The sequence below is a fragment of the Aspergillus fijiensis genome (assembly GCF_003184825.1).
Source record: "Aspergillus fijiensis CBS 313.89 unplaced genomic scaffold BO72scaffold_61, whole genome shotgun sequence".
NCBI classification, from domain to species: Eukaryota; Fungi; Ascomycota; class Eurotiomycetes; order Eurotiales; family Aspergillaceae; genus Aspergillus; species Aspergillus fijiensis.
In genome coordinates this window covers 23,795-37,085 of record NW_024469037.1, presented here as the reverse complement: position 1 = coordinate 37,085, position 13,291 = coordinate 23,795, and the positions used below count along the sequence as shown (strand labels likewise).

The 13,291-nt window shown below is 51.2% G+C and overlaps 5 protein-coding genes across 5 annotated transcripts; 3 read left to right on the top strand and 2 right to left on the bottom strand.

Moving 5' to 3' along the window:
• The first annotated feature begins 45 nt into the window (after positions 1-45).
• Positions 46-2,331, top strand: BO72DRAFT_437662 (putative transcription factor Rap1). Its single transcript, XM_040943356.1, has 4 exons — positions 46-460; positions 516-601; positions 649-889; positions 954-2,331. Exons 1-4 carry the CDS (start codon positions 332-334, stop codon positions 1,887-1,889), a joined length of 1,392 nt encoding a protein of 463 aa, XP_040797321.1. The 5' UTR covers positions 46-331; the 3' UTR covers positions 1,890-2,331.
• Positions 2,314-3,375, bottom strand: BO72DRAFT_471707 (chromo domain-containing protein; the record flags this gene model as incomplete). The annotated part of the gene is made up of 7 exons (XM_040947101.1): positions 2,314-2,332; positions 2,389-2,414; positions 2,473-2,836; positions 2,901-2,977; positions 3,049-3,091; positions 3,147-3,288; positions 3,369-3,375. The coding sequence occupies 7 exons, from the start codon at positions 3,373-3,375 to the stop codon at positions 2,314-2,316; spliced, it is 678 nt and encodes a 225-aa protein (XP_040797320.1).
• A 337-nt stretch (positions 3,376-3,712) lies between these two features.
• BO72DRAFT_451838 (chaperonin-containing T-complex subunit CCT5) lies at positions 3,713-6,470 on the top strand. The gene is made up of 11 exons (XM_040945589.1): positions 3,713-3,929; positions 3,992-4,009; positions 4,079-4,127; positions 4,211-4,304; positions 4,368-4,451; positions 4,519-4,808; positions 4,865-5,513; positions 5,571-5,708; positions 5,776-5,956; positions 6,026-6,114; positions 6,181-6,470. The coding sequence occupies exons 1-11, from the start codon at positions 3,920-3,922 to the stop codon at positions 6,223-6,225; spliced, it is 1,647 nt and encodes a 548-aa protein (XP_040797319.1). The 5' UTR covers positions 3,713-3,919; the 3' UTR covers positions 6,226-6,470.
• An 880-nt stretch (positions 6,471-7,350) lies between these two features.
• On the top strand, positions 7,351-9,246 carry BO72DRAFT_518927 (FAD-dependent oxidoreductase; the record flags this gene model as incomplete). The annotated part of the gene is made up of 5 exons (XM_040949675.1): positions 7,351-7,770; positions 7,839-8,299; positions 8,384-8,697; positions 8,757-8,835; positions 8,891-9,246. The coding sequence occupies 5 exons, from the start codon at positions 7,351-7,353 to the stop codon at positions 9,015-9,017; spliced, it is 1,401 nt and encodes a 466-aa protein (XP_040797318.1). The 3' UTR covers positions 9,018-9,246.
• Positions 9,247-11,264: 2,018 nt separating this feature from the next.
• BO72DRAFT_462181 (uncharacterized protein) lies at positions 11,265-12,026 on the bottom strand (the record flags this gene model as incomplete). The annotated part of the gene is made up of 3 exons (XM_040946553.1): positions 11,265-11,361; positions 11,469-11,516; positions 11,776-12,026. The coding sequence occupies 3 exons, from the start codon at positions 12,024-12,026 to the stop codon at positions 11,265-11,267; spliced, it is 396 nt and encodes a 131-aa protein (XP_040797317.1).
• Between the last annotated feature and the right edge of the window lie 1,265 nt (positions 12,027-13,291).

Below are 13,291 nucleotides of genomic sequence, written 5' to 3'. Positions count from 1 at the left end.
GGAAGGGGAATGGGCTGGTGCTGGCCGAGTTCCAGTTCCAGTCCACAATTGTCTGTCATGACCACCACAAACAAAGTGCCTTCGACGCTAATTGTTTCGACTGCTCAGAGCATGCTCTTGCTCTAACATTTCCCATGTCACGATGATGCTATGTTTGTTATAAGCACAAAACACATTGACCTAAAGACATACAAACCATCCGGCGCAATTGGATCTATACTCATCATCGGAAACACGTGATAGCGCGTCATCGGAGGCTTTGCAGGGGCGTTACAGCTCCGACGCGACTTTCCAAGGGTTTCAGGCCAAACGGATATTCTTATGGATTATTATGGCTGAGGCAACTACGGCAGTCAGTCATGAGGCCCCAGTAACCGCGAATGGGACGCTTTTCCGGGGAAAGCACTTCTGGCTCTCACACAATGTTCCCCAACGAAACCGGTTCAAAGATCTTATCCAGGTACTCACCCTTTGCCCTGGATTAATAGCGAGCTCCTACCTAATAAGGGCTCAAGCAACACGGAGGCCACATAAGGCTGTTTGAGAAAGATGCCGAAATCAAAATAGTCGATCACAAACGGAGGAATCTCCCGCCGGACACGTGAGTACGTCACTCTGCCTAGATGTTCACAACTCATTTATGCACAGATACTCCTTCAAGTTCATCGAGGACTCCATCCGCAAAGGGCGGATGCAGAATCTAGAGCCTTATCGAGCCGGGCCATCAGAAGCTCGACCAGTTGGCGCTTCATACATCCCTACGCGAAACCACAAAGTGCCCTACACTGTCGCAGATGACCAGCTTCTATGGGACTGGATGCAGAAGTATGAGCGAGACTCGACAGCCTCTATTTCAGGGAATAAGATTTACCAAGAACTTGCGGCGAAGGTAGTGTCCACCTCGATCTATAGATCCCCGCAGAGATGTTTAATCGTGACTGAATACCCCCTAGAACCCCAGACATACATTTCAATCATGGCGTGATCGCTATCTAAAGAGGCTACGTGGTCGTCCGCGTCCGGGGGGCATGCCAAAAGGTTCTGCTCTTGAAGAAAAAGATTCGCAGGAGGTTGCTCCTGCACAGGTGACGGCCCCTACAGCGCAGACTCAGCCGCCAGCAATTCTCTCACGGGAGCATGAGGTTGTGCCCTCTTCTAGCAAACCAGCTGACAAGAAGAGGAAACGCGTGTCGGAGACTGGCGACGAAGCGGACCAACCTGACCCAATGCATCGTTCAGCTCCCAAAAGAAGAACCGCTGAGCCCGTGCCAGAACGTGTAGCAGCTGCACCTGCACGCCTTCAGCACAAAGGTAATGAGCCTGTGAGGCCTCCTCCACCACAAATCGATCCGAAGGCATCGATTGGTGGGGAGAAGCTTTCTCCAACTACGAACGGAGTCGAGCAACAATCCATTCCGGAACAGACCGAGACTGGAACCGATAAGCCACAAAATGGCGCTGACCCCGCTCCAATACCCCCGGAGATAGATCCTCTATTTCTTCAGCTTCCTTTCTTACCTTCAAGTCCCGAGCCTGAACCCGTTCCCGACCCTCAGCCAGAGATCCCGGAGCAGGATATTGACACTTGGATTGACCGTCGCCTTCGGAATGGCAGAGCGACAGAGGCACAGATCATCGAGGCCTTGCGCTGCACAAGTATGGACCCAGACTTGGCAGATAAGGTTCTCGAATTCTTGGTGGCCGGAAAGGACATTCCAGACGATATTCCGGGGGTCTGGACCACGGGAGATGACAGGTGTGTGGAAGGAAAAGAGACTCGAGGGATCCAGCGGGTTCTAGAGAAACACGGCGCGGAAGCGTTCGATGCTAGGTGGGAATATCTAAGCATGGCAAGGGCTGCCGGTCTTGAGACAGAAACCATTGAATAAGAAGTCCACCGCAAACTGGAAATTTGATAACATGCAACTAGAATACAGAGGAACGCTAGGCGACACAAATGAGGAACAAAACTCAGAGAAAGACCCGGGAATATAACGAAGATGGCAACGGAAGAAAGAAGCAAGATGTATTTCAAGATGTGTGCAAGTGCTCTTTCATCTTGGGACATTCTGGGCCCTCCGCTGACCTCTCATGTCCAAGAACTACCCAAAAGAGGGTTTATCTTACAGTCATAGCATTTGTAAATGGTGGTCAGAAGCGCCCCAACAGAACACCCACATGCACGGTTCGTTGTCAACGCTTCGTGGCCAGTAATCGCATCATTGGGGAGATTACCAAGGGAAGAAGGCGAATGCCTGGATCCTCCACCCAATTTGCTGGGAGAAAAAGAGACGGCAGACTCCACCTGGTATCTCAACCTTCTTTGAAGACCCTACCATGACGTTAGCCTATGAACAGCGTCGTCCTGGAATACAAGTGACTACTTACAAATGAGACTCGTAGAAGTCAAGCATCTTGCCTGTTGTTAGCCATTATTCTCTCTCAGATCCCATAGGCCACAGGAGCACATACTTTTCGAGGGCATCTTTCATAGCAAGTTTCAATAAGGACCTTGGACTTTCTGCCATTCTTCCAGTTCAAGATGGCAAGCAGGTTCCCCGAGCCCGGCTCGCGGAAGATTGTGTCGACGTTATCCACCTCCTTCTCCCAGCTCTTAGACTTGGGCACCCACGAGCCGGAGTCACTGTCTTCTTCTGCTGCTTGGGGTTCCGGTGACTCATTTGCTCGAGACTTTCTCCGCTTGTTCGGTTGTGTCTGCTCGGGGGTTGCTGATTTAGGAGGTCTTCCCAAGGACTTGCGCTTCTTGGTTTGAGGCTTCTCCGGACGGCCACCCAGTTTGGAAAAGTACTCATCGACCGCCTCCTGCGCACCATCGCTGGACAAAATCATTTGGGTCAGTTCGGTTTGTGCAAAGGTAAAGGCAGAAGCGAAGAGCGCACAGATTTCCCTCTGGTTCAAGTGTCATGTCGGCGGGGTCATCATATCCTTTCCATTTTACCTGCAGGAGCAGCTCGCCCTGTCGCAAAGTTAGCGAGACTTCCAAAGTAGCAGTAATTGGACAACAGGCCCAAGTGAGAGCGCGCGCACCTTCTTGCCCCATTCATGACTGACGATCTTCTCGACGTGGTAACTGCGCGAAGTCAGGACTTCCAAGGCCAACCTAAGCACTTCCTGACCGTACTCACACGTCTTCTTCTTCGTCCTCGTCCTCATCATCCTCGTTATCGTCAACGGCCTGCTTCTTTGCCTGCTTCTTGGGTGCGGGGGCCTCCTCGTAGGGAATAGACTCGCCAGTCGACTCGTCATCGGACACGTCGCTCACCGGAGCTGATGGTAAATGATGGTTTGTCAGTCAATCTTTGCGCGCGACAGGTTTAGACGCCCGGTCATGGGCAATTGATGCTCACGAGGCATTGTTGTTGTTTGGAACGGTGATGCGGCGAAATTGAAGAGTCGCGAAAACAGCTTGGCGGCCGAAATGCGATGTCAAATTTGACTCGAATGGCTTTCATAGATCGGTGAGCGTGTGCAGGTCACCGACCGCAAGCCGATAGAAGATTGGGGGATGAAGAACTGGGAGAAGAGTACGGAGGAGCAACAAGAAGAGTGACGATGGACAGTGAAATGGCTACCGGCTAGTCGCGCAGGCGCGCGATGGAAGATCTACGCTAGACCCCTTTGGGCAAGCAGCTCACTAGCCCGCTTTTGGCTCCCTCCATCTCCAGATGAATTTCTACAATCGCCCGTCATTTGAAGTTGTGCCGGTTAAAGCATCCCCTCTCTCTACCCCCTCCCCCTTCTTTTATCATTACTCCCCCCCTCACGCACTCCTAATCTCTTGTTTTGGGGGCCCTTTTCTTTCTCCGTTCACTTTTCAATTTGTGATTTGTGGGCTTTTGTTTAACCTTTCCCCTCCCCCTCCCCCTCCAGATTCCCGCCAAGTGGGCAGACCGTCAAAATGGCTATGCGTATGTCTTGATACCCCTCATTTTTGGACCACGGTGCTAACGTCTTTTTCTTGTGGCTACAGAGCTTGATTTGTCTCAAGGTTGACCCCTCCGCTACCTATCCTCGTCATTATGATACACGTTCCGAGGTCGCTGACTACCACACTCAGCTTCTGTGATGAAGGATGAACAAGGCCGGCCGTTCATCGTTGTTCGGGAGTACGTTACGATCCCCCGCTCAGATGGTGTGCCACAATTTCGTCGGTATAGGATATGTCGCTGATCGCAATTCATCCGGACAGTCAAGGCAAGAAGAAGAGACAGCATGGTACCGAAGCCGTCAAGTCACACATTGTCGCCGCGAAGACGGTTGCCAACATCGTCAAGACATCTCTGGTATGATCTGTCGCCTGTCGAATGTGAGATGCGTCTCGATTCCGATTCTAAAGACTACTCCAGGGTCCCCGCGGTCTTGACAAGATCCTTATTTCCCCTGATGGCGATATCACCGTGACGAACGACGGCGCTACTATTCTCGGCCAGGTTCGTGCCGACAACTACTCCCCGCAGTCCTCCCTGGCAAAAGTTCTGACTAGAAGATTTTGGACAGATGGAAATCACAAACAACGTTGCCAAGCTTTTAGTTGAGTTGTCGAAGTCTCAAGACGAGGAAATCGGTGACGGAACTACTGGTGTTGTGGTTTTGGCGGCAGCCATGCTGGAGCAAGCGTCGGAACTCATCGACAAGGGCATCCACCCTATCCGGATCGCAGACGGATACGACGAGGCCTGTGAGATCGCAATTGCACAACTTGATAAGATCAGCGATGAGATTCCGTTCTCCAAGGAGGACACCTCCAACCTTCTGAAGGTTGCCAAGACGAGTTTGGGTTCCAAGATGTACGGTGACCGTATCCCGAGTTTTCTGCAGTCAATCCCATCTGACTCTTCTACAGCGTTTCCAAGTCCCACGACCAATTCGCCAAGATCGCCATCGATGCTGTCCTCTCCGTGGCCGACCTCGAGCGCAAGGATGTCGATTTCGAGCTGATCAAGGTTGACGGAAAGGTCGGAGGTGCTCTTGAGGACTCTCTTCTCGTTAAGGGTGTTATTGTCGACAAGGACTTCTCTCACCCTCAGATGCCGGATGAGGTCCGGGATGCTAAGCTGGCTATCTTGACCTGTCCGTTTGAGCCCCCGAAGCCCAAGACCAAGCACAAGCTCGACATCACATCCGTGGAGGAGTTCAAGAAGTTGCAGGACTACGAGAGGGAGAAGTTCACAGAAATGATCCAGAACCTGAAGGATTCCGGGGCCAACCTGGTCATCTGCCAGTGGGGTTTCGACGACGAAGCCAACCACCTTCTGCTCCAGAACAAGCTTCCTGCTGTCCGCTGGGTCGGTGGACCGGAGATTGAGTTGATCGCTATCGCCACGAACGGTCGCATTGTTCCTCGCTTCGAGGATCTGAGCCCTGAGAAGCTTGGAACTGCCGGTCGCGTTCGCGAAATGACCTTTGGTACTACCCGGGAGAAGATGCTAGTGATCGAGGAGTGCGCCAACAGCCGCGCCGTCACGGTCTTCGTACGAGGAAGCAACAAAATGGTCAGTTTGGACAGCTGAATCGAATTGACGTGACCGAATGCTGACCATGGCCACCAGATCATTGACGAGGCCAAGCGTTCGCTGCACGATGCCCTTTGCGTTGTGCGCAACCTTGTGCGCGATAACCGTGTCGTCTACGGTGGTGGTGCTGCCGAAATTGCCTGCTCCATTGCTGTTGAGGATGCTGCTGTGAAGGTACGTGGAATTTGCCTCTGCTAAATTCTGGACCAACATTTGAGTCATTTGTCTAACATTCTCGCAGAGCCCTGGTATCGAGCAGTACGCCATGCGCGCGTTCGCCGATGCTTTGGACGCTATCCCCTTGGCGCTGGCTGAGAACTCTGGCCTGAGCCCCATTGAGACCCTGGCTTCGATCAAGTCGCGCCAGGTCAAGGAGAACAACTCCCGCTTGGGTGTCGACTGCATGCTGACTGGCAACAACGGTATGTCCTCGTAGCCCTCAAACAACATATCTCGCTGCTGCGCAACTCCAACTAACCCTTCTTATTTAGACATGAGAGAGCACTTCGCCATCGACCCCTTGATCGGCAAGCGCTCGCAGCTCCTGCTCGCCACCCAGCTTTGCCGCATGGTTCTTAAGGTAAGTTTGCTTATCCAACTAAGTCGAAGACAGGATAAGAAGGCTAATAAGCAACTCACTCCGCAGATCAACAACGTCATCATCTCCGGTGACGATGACCAGGAATTCTAGATTTCTTGTATACAGGAATGTAATTTTTTCTTCTTCTTATTCTGCTGGCTAAAAGAGAGTCCACCACCTTTGGCGTTTACAGTCACAACGGGGCTTGAGATGATACTTCTATTTACTTTCTTCAATATATGTTCCTCTCGGCAAGGGTAATGAACAAACCGAGGTGGTGCGCGTGGAGTGGTGTCACTATGGTTGTTGGTACATAGAGAAAACTAAGGGAATCAACAAAGTATAATAAATTTCCGTGACACACATCGTCCACTTCTATTCTCATGTTGTTTGAGATTGGCTCAGGTTGATGCGGAAGAAAAAGAAAAGAAATCTTTTTGTTGAAAGAAAGCTCCAGGAGAACATTCCCACATACCGATTATAGCTACGTTGTACTGTACCTATTATCTCCAATTGACTAGGATATATAATTTCAGCTCTTCAGGATATCTGCTGTACCCAATTCTCAGAGCCCCGCCTATCCAGAAACCCTCAGGCGCACCAATCTCTCCCAAACCTTGCATATCCACAGCAATAGCCTGCCGTAAAGTAACCCCCCCCCCCCTCCCCAAAAGGATATGTATACAAGCGGGCGTGCAACATCCGCCCGAACCTCCCACAGCCAAACCCACCCTTATCAAAAATTTATTTGCGTAAATCTCACACCCAAGATCCGATCCAACGAAGCATAATCCCATCTCAATCCCCGAGTCAAAAGATAAGCCAGTCGATATACAAGCCGAGGGTGCCAGTTCCGCCGCCGCGTCCGTCGGCTACGACCGCTCGACCGAAGCGGATAATGCACTTCGAGTGCGCGGGCCGCCTGCCCGCCTGCCCGCCCCCGACTGATAACTGTTTTGGGGGGATGCAGAGAGGGAGGCGATGATTCGTGAGCTCATGGACAATCGGCGACTGGACCCGTCTCGTATCTTTCTTTCTTCAATCGGGATAGCCTATGATGTAGATAGTGATGGCAAAGAAGGAGGGGAGAGGAAGTTTAAATAGATGGCTTCCGCCTGTAAAACTATAGGGTCTCTCTGGCATCGAAGTATCATCCTACTCTTCAGCTTCACCTTCTTATATTCCTCAGAGGCTTGCTGTTAGGCTTTGGTGATTTAGTATCATACAACAGAGAAGATGGGCTCAACTGCGTCTGGTTGGAGACCGCTGAGTGTGGGGATCGTGGGCGGCGGGATCGGGGGCCTGGCGGCTTCGATTGCGCTGCGGCGGGCGGGCCATGCAGTGGTCATCTACGAGCGCCATGATTTTGCGGGGGAGGTGGGCGCGTCAATCTCGTGTGCGGCGAATGGGACCCGGTGGTTGCATGAATGGGGGGTCGATATCGCCAAGGGCGACCCCGTGGTGCTGCAGAAGTTGATCAACCGGGATTGGAAGACAGGGGAGCCGGTCAGTGTCTATGATCTGGACGACTACGAGCAGCGCTGGGGGTACGTCTACAATATGTTCCATCGGCAGTATATGCATGCCATGTTGAAGGACTGCGCGCTGCAGGAGGAAGGGGCGGGAACGCCGGTCACACTGAAGGTGAACCATAAGGTGAGTTTGGCGGGGTATACTTATCTTTGAACTGTGACGGTTGCTGATGATCGTGCGTGTAGTGCCAGGATATTGACCTCGAGACGGGTGTGATTACCTTTGACGGTGGTGAAACGGTGCGGCACGATCTCATCGTGGGTGCTGATGGAATCGGCTCGGCCGTGCGAGGCATCATTGGCCTTCATCCCGAGAAGACTCCGGCGCCGTCGAGCTGCTTGCATGCCAATGTCCACACGGAGGATGCGGTCCGCTTGGGGTTGGTCGACTATTCCCAAGACAGTGCGTTGGAATACTGGGGCGGCCAGGAAGGCAAGTGGGATAAGATCGTCCTCTCCCCTTGCAACGGCGGCAAGTTGCTGTCTTACTACTGCTTCTTTCCTCGCGAGAAGGGAGACTTCACGACGCACACATGGGGCGGGGAGGATCGTCCGGTCGAAGAGCTGCTCGCTCCTTACCCGGAATTAGATGAACAAGTCCGCTCTCATCTGGCCATCGGCATCGAGATTAGGCCCTGGCGCCTGTGGGTGCAGTAAGTCTCGCCCCTGGGTTGTTTTCTGCAGTATCTGTGAGTTAGTGCTGGACATCTCACTAATAGTTGGAACTCTGTGAACAGTCAACCTTACCCGTATATCGCCAGCAATATGGTCTGCCTGCTGGGAGACGCAGGACATCCAGTAAGTTGCTTCCCTACACGAACAATTGTGAGCGAGGTACTGATTTACTTTCTGCAGATGATGCCTCATCAGAGCCAGGGCGCTTGCATGGCCATCGAAGACGCCGCGGCCCTCGGAATCATATTCAGCAAGCCCTATTTCTCCGGTGATGTCGCAGCGGCGCTGTCAGTCTATCAGAAGGTGCGACTGCCTCGAGCCACCAAAGTCCAAGCCGCTTCAGCCAAGGCAGCATACAACATCAACGAGCGCATCGGTAGGCAACTGTTGGGATTTGACCACACTGCAAGTATGTGACTGACGGAGACTCTCCAGGCTTCTCCAGCAATACCAACATGCCAAAGTACAAGGTCGAGGATGAGCAGAAGAAGCTCACGATTGAAGAAATGAACGCGTAAGTGAAGCATCAGTTCCGAGCATCAGCTGCAGGTTTCTGACCTCTCAACCAGATACGACATGTACATGGACATCGAGGAAGTCCTGTCCCAAGAGCTTGGGTCCTCGTTCGATAAGGAGTACATCCGGGGGCTGCCTGTCGGATTGAAGCTGTCGAACGGAGTGGTCATCGGAGAATAAGCGAGTTTTAACAGATTCAGATTTGGAATCTTCTCTTCTTGTGCTTCTTTTCCTCCATTGTTTTGATACCTCATGCGGAGCCGTGTATATAGTAATGCTTGATGTTTGTGCGGCGGACATCTTATGTCACTGCGGTGTATAATCCATTCAATGAAATGTGTGACCAACATAGTCAACCGGGTCCCATGACTGAAAACTCGGGGCGAGGCCTGAGATGGATCAGCCGGCTTAAGCGCCGAGTCAAGATGACTCTTTACGAGTGTTAGGCACAGACGTCCACCTCGATTGGGTATTACACAATCGATCAATGGCTCGATCTGGATGTGATCGGCCTAAGGTGCGATAAAGTACGGGAGAGTGAGGATCGGAGCTGAAGGGATACGACGTCGATCGCGGTCAATATGGGTTGGTTGCCTTAAGTGAAGGATAGGCTATATAGAGTCGGGTATACCTGATGATCAGGGGTGGGAAGGGAGGAGGAGGAAGAGGGGGCCGAAGGGCCGGGGGCCGGAGAGGGGGAGAGAAGAACTGGAAATGATTTCCATAGTGGGAATGTTGTAGAGACTGCAGTGAACCACTGCCACCTCTGCTGCCAGCTGACGCTCGTCTGATCTGCCACTGGAGATTATCCGTCGGCTGTCTCGCTTCGAATATGGACAGATGGACAAGGGTCTGTGGTTCCGTAGTGAGTGGGGGAATGTGTACCTTAATGGATCTGAATTATGATTCAGATTGTCGGACATCAAACATGCCAATACGACGGAGAGGAAAGGAAGTATACCAAGTATGGGCAGATCCCTTAGAGAATGCGGAGTAGCTGAGGACAAAAGGCGGTAGAGGGAGGGAAAACACACACATCCAATTAACCCCTGCAATTGCTCAGCTGACCACCAGCTTACAACAACAACAACAACTACTACTACCACAACTACACTAGCGACAACAGCGACTACACCAGCAACAGCAACCTGCATCGCCGAACACAAGCAAGCCACTTCAACTCCTCGAATTCTAGACTCGCCTTCGATCGCCTTTCCTTCCCTGTCGAATGACGCAGCAGATGCTTTTCTCATTCCTTTTTTTTGATTCATGTTCTACTCCTGCCTTCCCCCCCTAAACTAATGCAGACTCACCTGTAACAGCATGTCAGCCCTCTCCCTGTCACAGGGGATGCTGGTCTATGAATTGCAGATTGGCTTTTGACACGAGATGACAGACTCCCGGGGGAAGGGGAGGGGGTTGGAGGGCCAGCTCGGGGCCCAAATCTATGCAAATCGGCAGCCAGTCAGTCGCATTTAGACAGGAAGCATTGATTCTGAACCGGCTCGTTGGACGCAAGTCAACATTGCAGAGCGAGACTGAGGCGCTACCGTGCTTACGCTTCTTTTGATCAGCAGACAAGCTGGGATCAACCCCCTTTTTTCTTCAGAGCAATTGCTCCAAATGGTAGCACGAGCGCCTTCTATGTACTGTCTGTCTTGTTCAGACAGTAGTGCCGTACATTCCGACGAGGAGGCAATATCTGCAGTCAGATATAAATTTGTAGGCTTCGGGAAGGATCCCTGATTCGGGCAGTATGGGAGGCACGATGACGACTTCTGAGGGGATTGGAGACGGGGATCATATTTGCTGTTCTGAACCGTTCATAGGCATACACATACAGGTGCAAATGAGGGATGATGTCGCAATTGCACGACACTCTGGACTTGAGCGAGGCCGTTCTAGAATCAGGCCCGAATCCGCATTTGACGGCTACCAAGTGACTGATAATACATTGTGACTCCATGGTTCTCCGACATTGCGCCATGAACATCACTGTGGCCAGACTACGTGGAGATAGACCTGCCAATTCCCCGAGGACTATCCATGTATATCATGATAGACACTTTCCCCTAACCAGCTTGCATCAGAGGTAGCTAGCCCCTGAAACCGAGACAAACCTCAGCGATCCTTGTCAAGTCAATGACATCTCTCTCCCGCCATAATGAAGGCAGTAATCACCAACCCCAAAGGAAGCAATGTCCACCGCAAGTCATAGAAAGACCACGGAGGTTCATTCCATGATGAGACCCACAGCAAAGCACCTCGCCATATGTAGCAGTGTCACACCATCACGCACTCAACTGGCAGACGAAAAAAAAAAAAAAACAGTCAAGTCATTCCCCAACACAGTTAAGTTCCCTGCATGAACCAAAGAGCAACTCGATGCTATGCTATATCCATTGACTAAGCCCCAACGTCATAAGCCTAAGTAGCAACGAAGCTCGACGCCAGATCAGATCCACCACCATCAGCATGAACAAACCGGTAGCGCTGGCTGCAGTGCATCACCTTTCCGCAGAACCTGCGAAAATATATTAGCATCGTGCATATAAGCCACAACGTCTAGAACCTCCACCTCCACGACTTTCCATTTCCGAACACGGCATCGGGCGAGATAGCTCCGCTCACCTCCATTCGTTTTGGGCGTGCGCAGCGAGCGAACCTCTCCTCCCCCCACTCCACAGAAATCAAGGTAGTTTTAGTTAGTGCAACTATGCACCGCTTGGAGCGAGAAACAAAGAGTAATGCAGGATGCTGCATCTCTGCGTTGCAGCTTGCCTTTTCCGGGATTTCCTATCCTGCAACTGTGCATTACCGTTGGAGAAGCATCTTGCAGCAACTAGTAGCCGGGGGCTGAGGTTTCGGACGAGGCTTTTCTCTAAGGCATTTGGTTTTGGGTGTTGCGGGGGAAAAGAAAAGTTAACTAAGTTATTACTTCTCCTTTGCACGGACAAGGGATGTTGGACTGTGTACAATGCTGTGGGTCCAAAGGTGTTGTTGGGGTTTTGTCAAAGCACAAGCAACAGTTTCAAGAAATACTGACAGGAACTTGTCACCGCTGGTTATCATGTGATCTTCGTTGCTGCGCGGCTGCTGCCAGTAAGTTACTGACTGTAACAGACAAGGGCCTCCATAACTCAGCAGCAGCAGCAGCAGCAGCAGCAGCACTGGCACACACTCACACATCCCTCGACTCCGGGTAGGCAAGAAGAAAGGGCAGGGCGAAATTGAGGCTTTAGCAATTCCTGTGCCCTACCTTTGTTCTGCTGTATCTACAGATTTATCTCATGACGGTGAAATCGTAGACATGTGAGTGGATAGCCTCATCCTTGAAAGGTTTCCAAATAATCGGACTTTTTCTGGGAGGGCACGGAAGATGGATGGTGCTGCGAACATGCACAACACAGAATAGGTCGGTGTCGGTGCTGGTGCTGTAGTAGCACATCACTTGAATCTCTCCAGGATGAGGCTACCTACGATTCTCCATTCATCCGACGATGGAAATCTATCGAGTGTGACATTTTTAGATCCAGACCGGAAGAAGGGAGTAATCAGGGGATCAGTCAGTGATGTTGGCTGTGCGCGTCTCGGTTCATCACATGGCTAGGGTAGACAGAAGAAGAGGCTTTTCCTTTGCATTGACGTGGCTGGCCTCTGTTCGCGGCTACCGAATTCGTGATTCCGTCCCGTGGGACTTGAACCCACTGCAAATCACAAAACACAAAACAATCTTTACTCTCCTTTTTCTCATGACAGTAGGAAACTGAAGAATCCGCTAGACAATCGACTATGTGAAGTTTCTCTAAGTCAGGGACACCAAAAAAAATTAGCTGCCTTACCTTAGGACAAGAATAGCAGGAAAGGCGGCGAGAAATTGGGCAACCATTTCCCCGAGGGAGTCGAGGTACAGGTACTCCGTACATACAGTGAGGAAGTACGCCGGAGGAAGTACAGTACAGTAGATTGCTATACCGCTACTTCGGGATGTCGTTGGCTTCGACCATCACACGACTGCAAGAAGGTGACCCTAGCATCTGATGGTGACTTTCTATCCTAACTTCACTGTTGTTCTTCATCCCCGTTTGCTCTAACTTTCCTCTTGCGTATGTGGGTATGGGTATCTGTGCTATATACTGTAAGTATTCTGAATCGACTGTACTGCGTAAATATCAAATAGTTCATACAAATTACATACTTTCGTATAATTGTGTACCATCATGAGCAAGATAAAGAACCAGGGGCAAAAGGTACATACATGTGAGCCAGGTACGAGAATTCGATACCGGGGGAATAGCGATCCAGTCAATGACTGACTCTGGAGATGGTACCTTCGCAACCCATGTGAAAGAAAACAAATCACAAAATAGAAAAATAACAAACTATTCATCTTGAAGCCCTGAAGAGAACCGACTACCTCGTCCAGTATCTACATGAATAGAGATAGCAAAGCT

What these genes read in the sequence shown, in the direction of transcription:
- BO72DRAFT_451838 (XM_040945589.1), top strand. An exon ending in GCGCTACTATTCTCGGCCAG is followed by an intron (nt 4,452 to 4,518) that starts GTTCGTGCCGAC and finishes GATTTTGGACAG; the next exon opens with ATGGAAATCACAAACAACGT. An exon ending in TTGAGGATGCTGCTGTGAAG is followed by an intron (nt 5,709 to 5,775) that starts GTACGTGGAATT and finishes ACATTCTCGCAG; the next exon opens with AGCCCTGGTATCGAGCAGTA.
- BO72DRAFT_437662 (XM_040943356.1), top strand. Translation starts at nt 332, where the DNA reads ATGGCTGAGGCAACTACGGCAGTCAGTCATGAGGCCCCAGTAACCGCG. An exon ending in GGTTCAAAGATCTTATCCAG is followed by an intron (nt 461 to 515) that starts GTACTCACCCTT and finishes TAAGGGCTCAAG; the next exon opens with CAACACGGAGGCCACATAAG. An exon ending in ACCAAGAACTTGCGGCGAAG is followed by an intron (nt 890 to 953) that starts GTAGTGTCCACC and finishes AATACCCCCTAG; the next exon opens with AACCCCAGACATACATTTCA.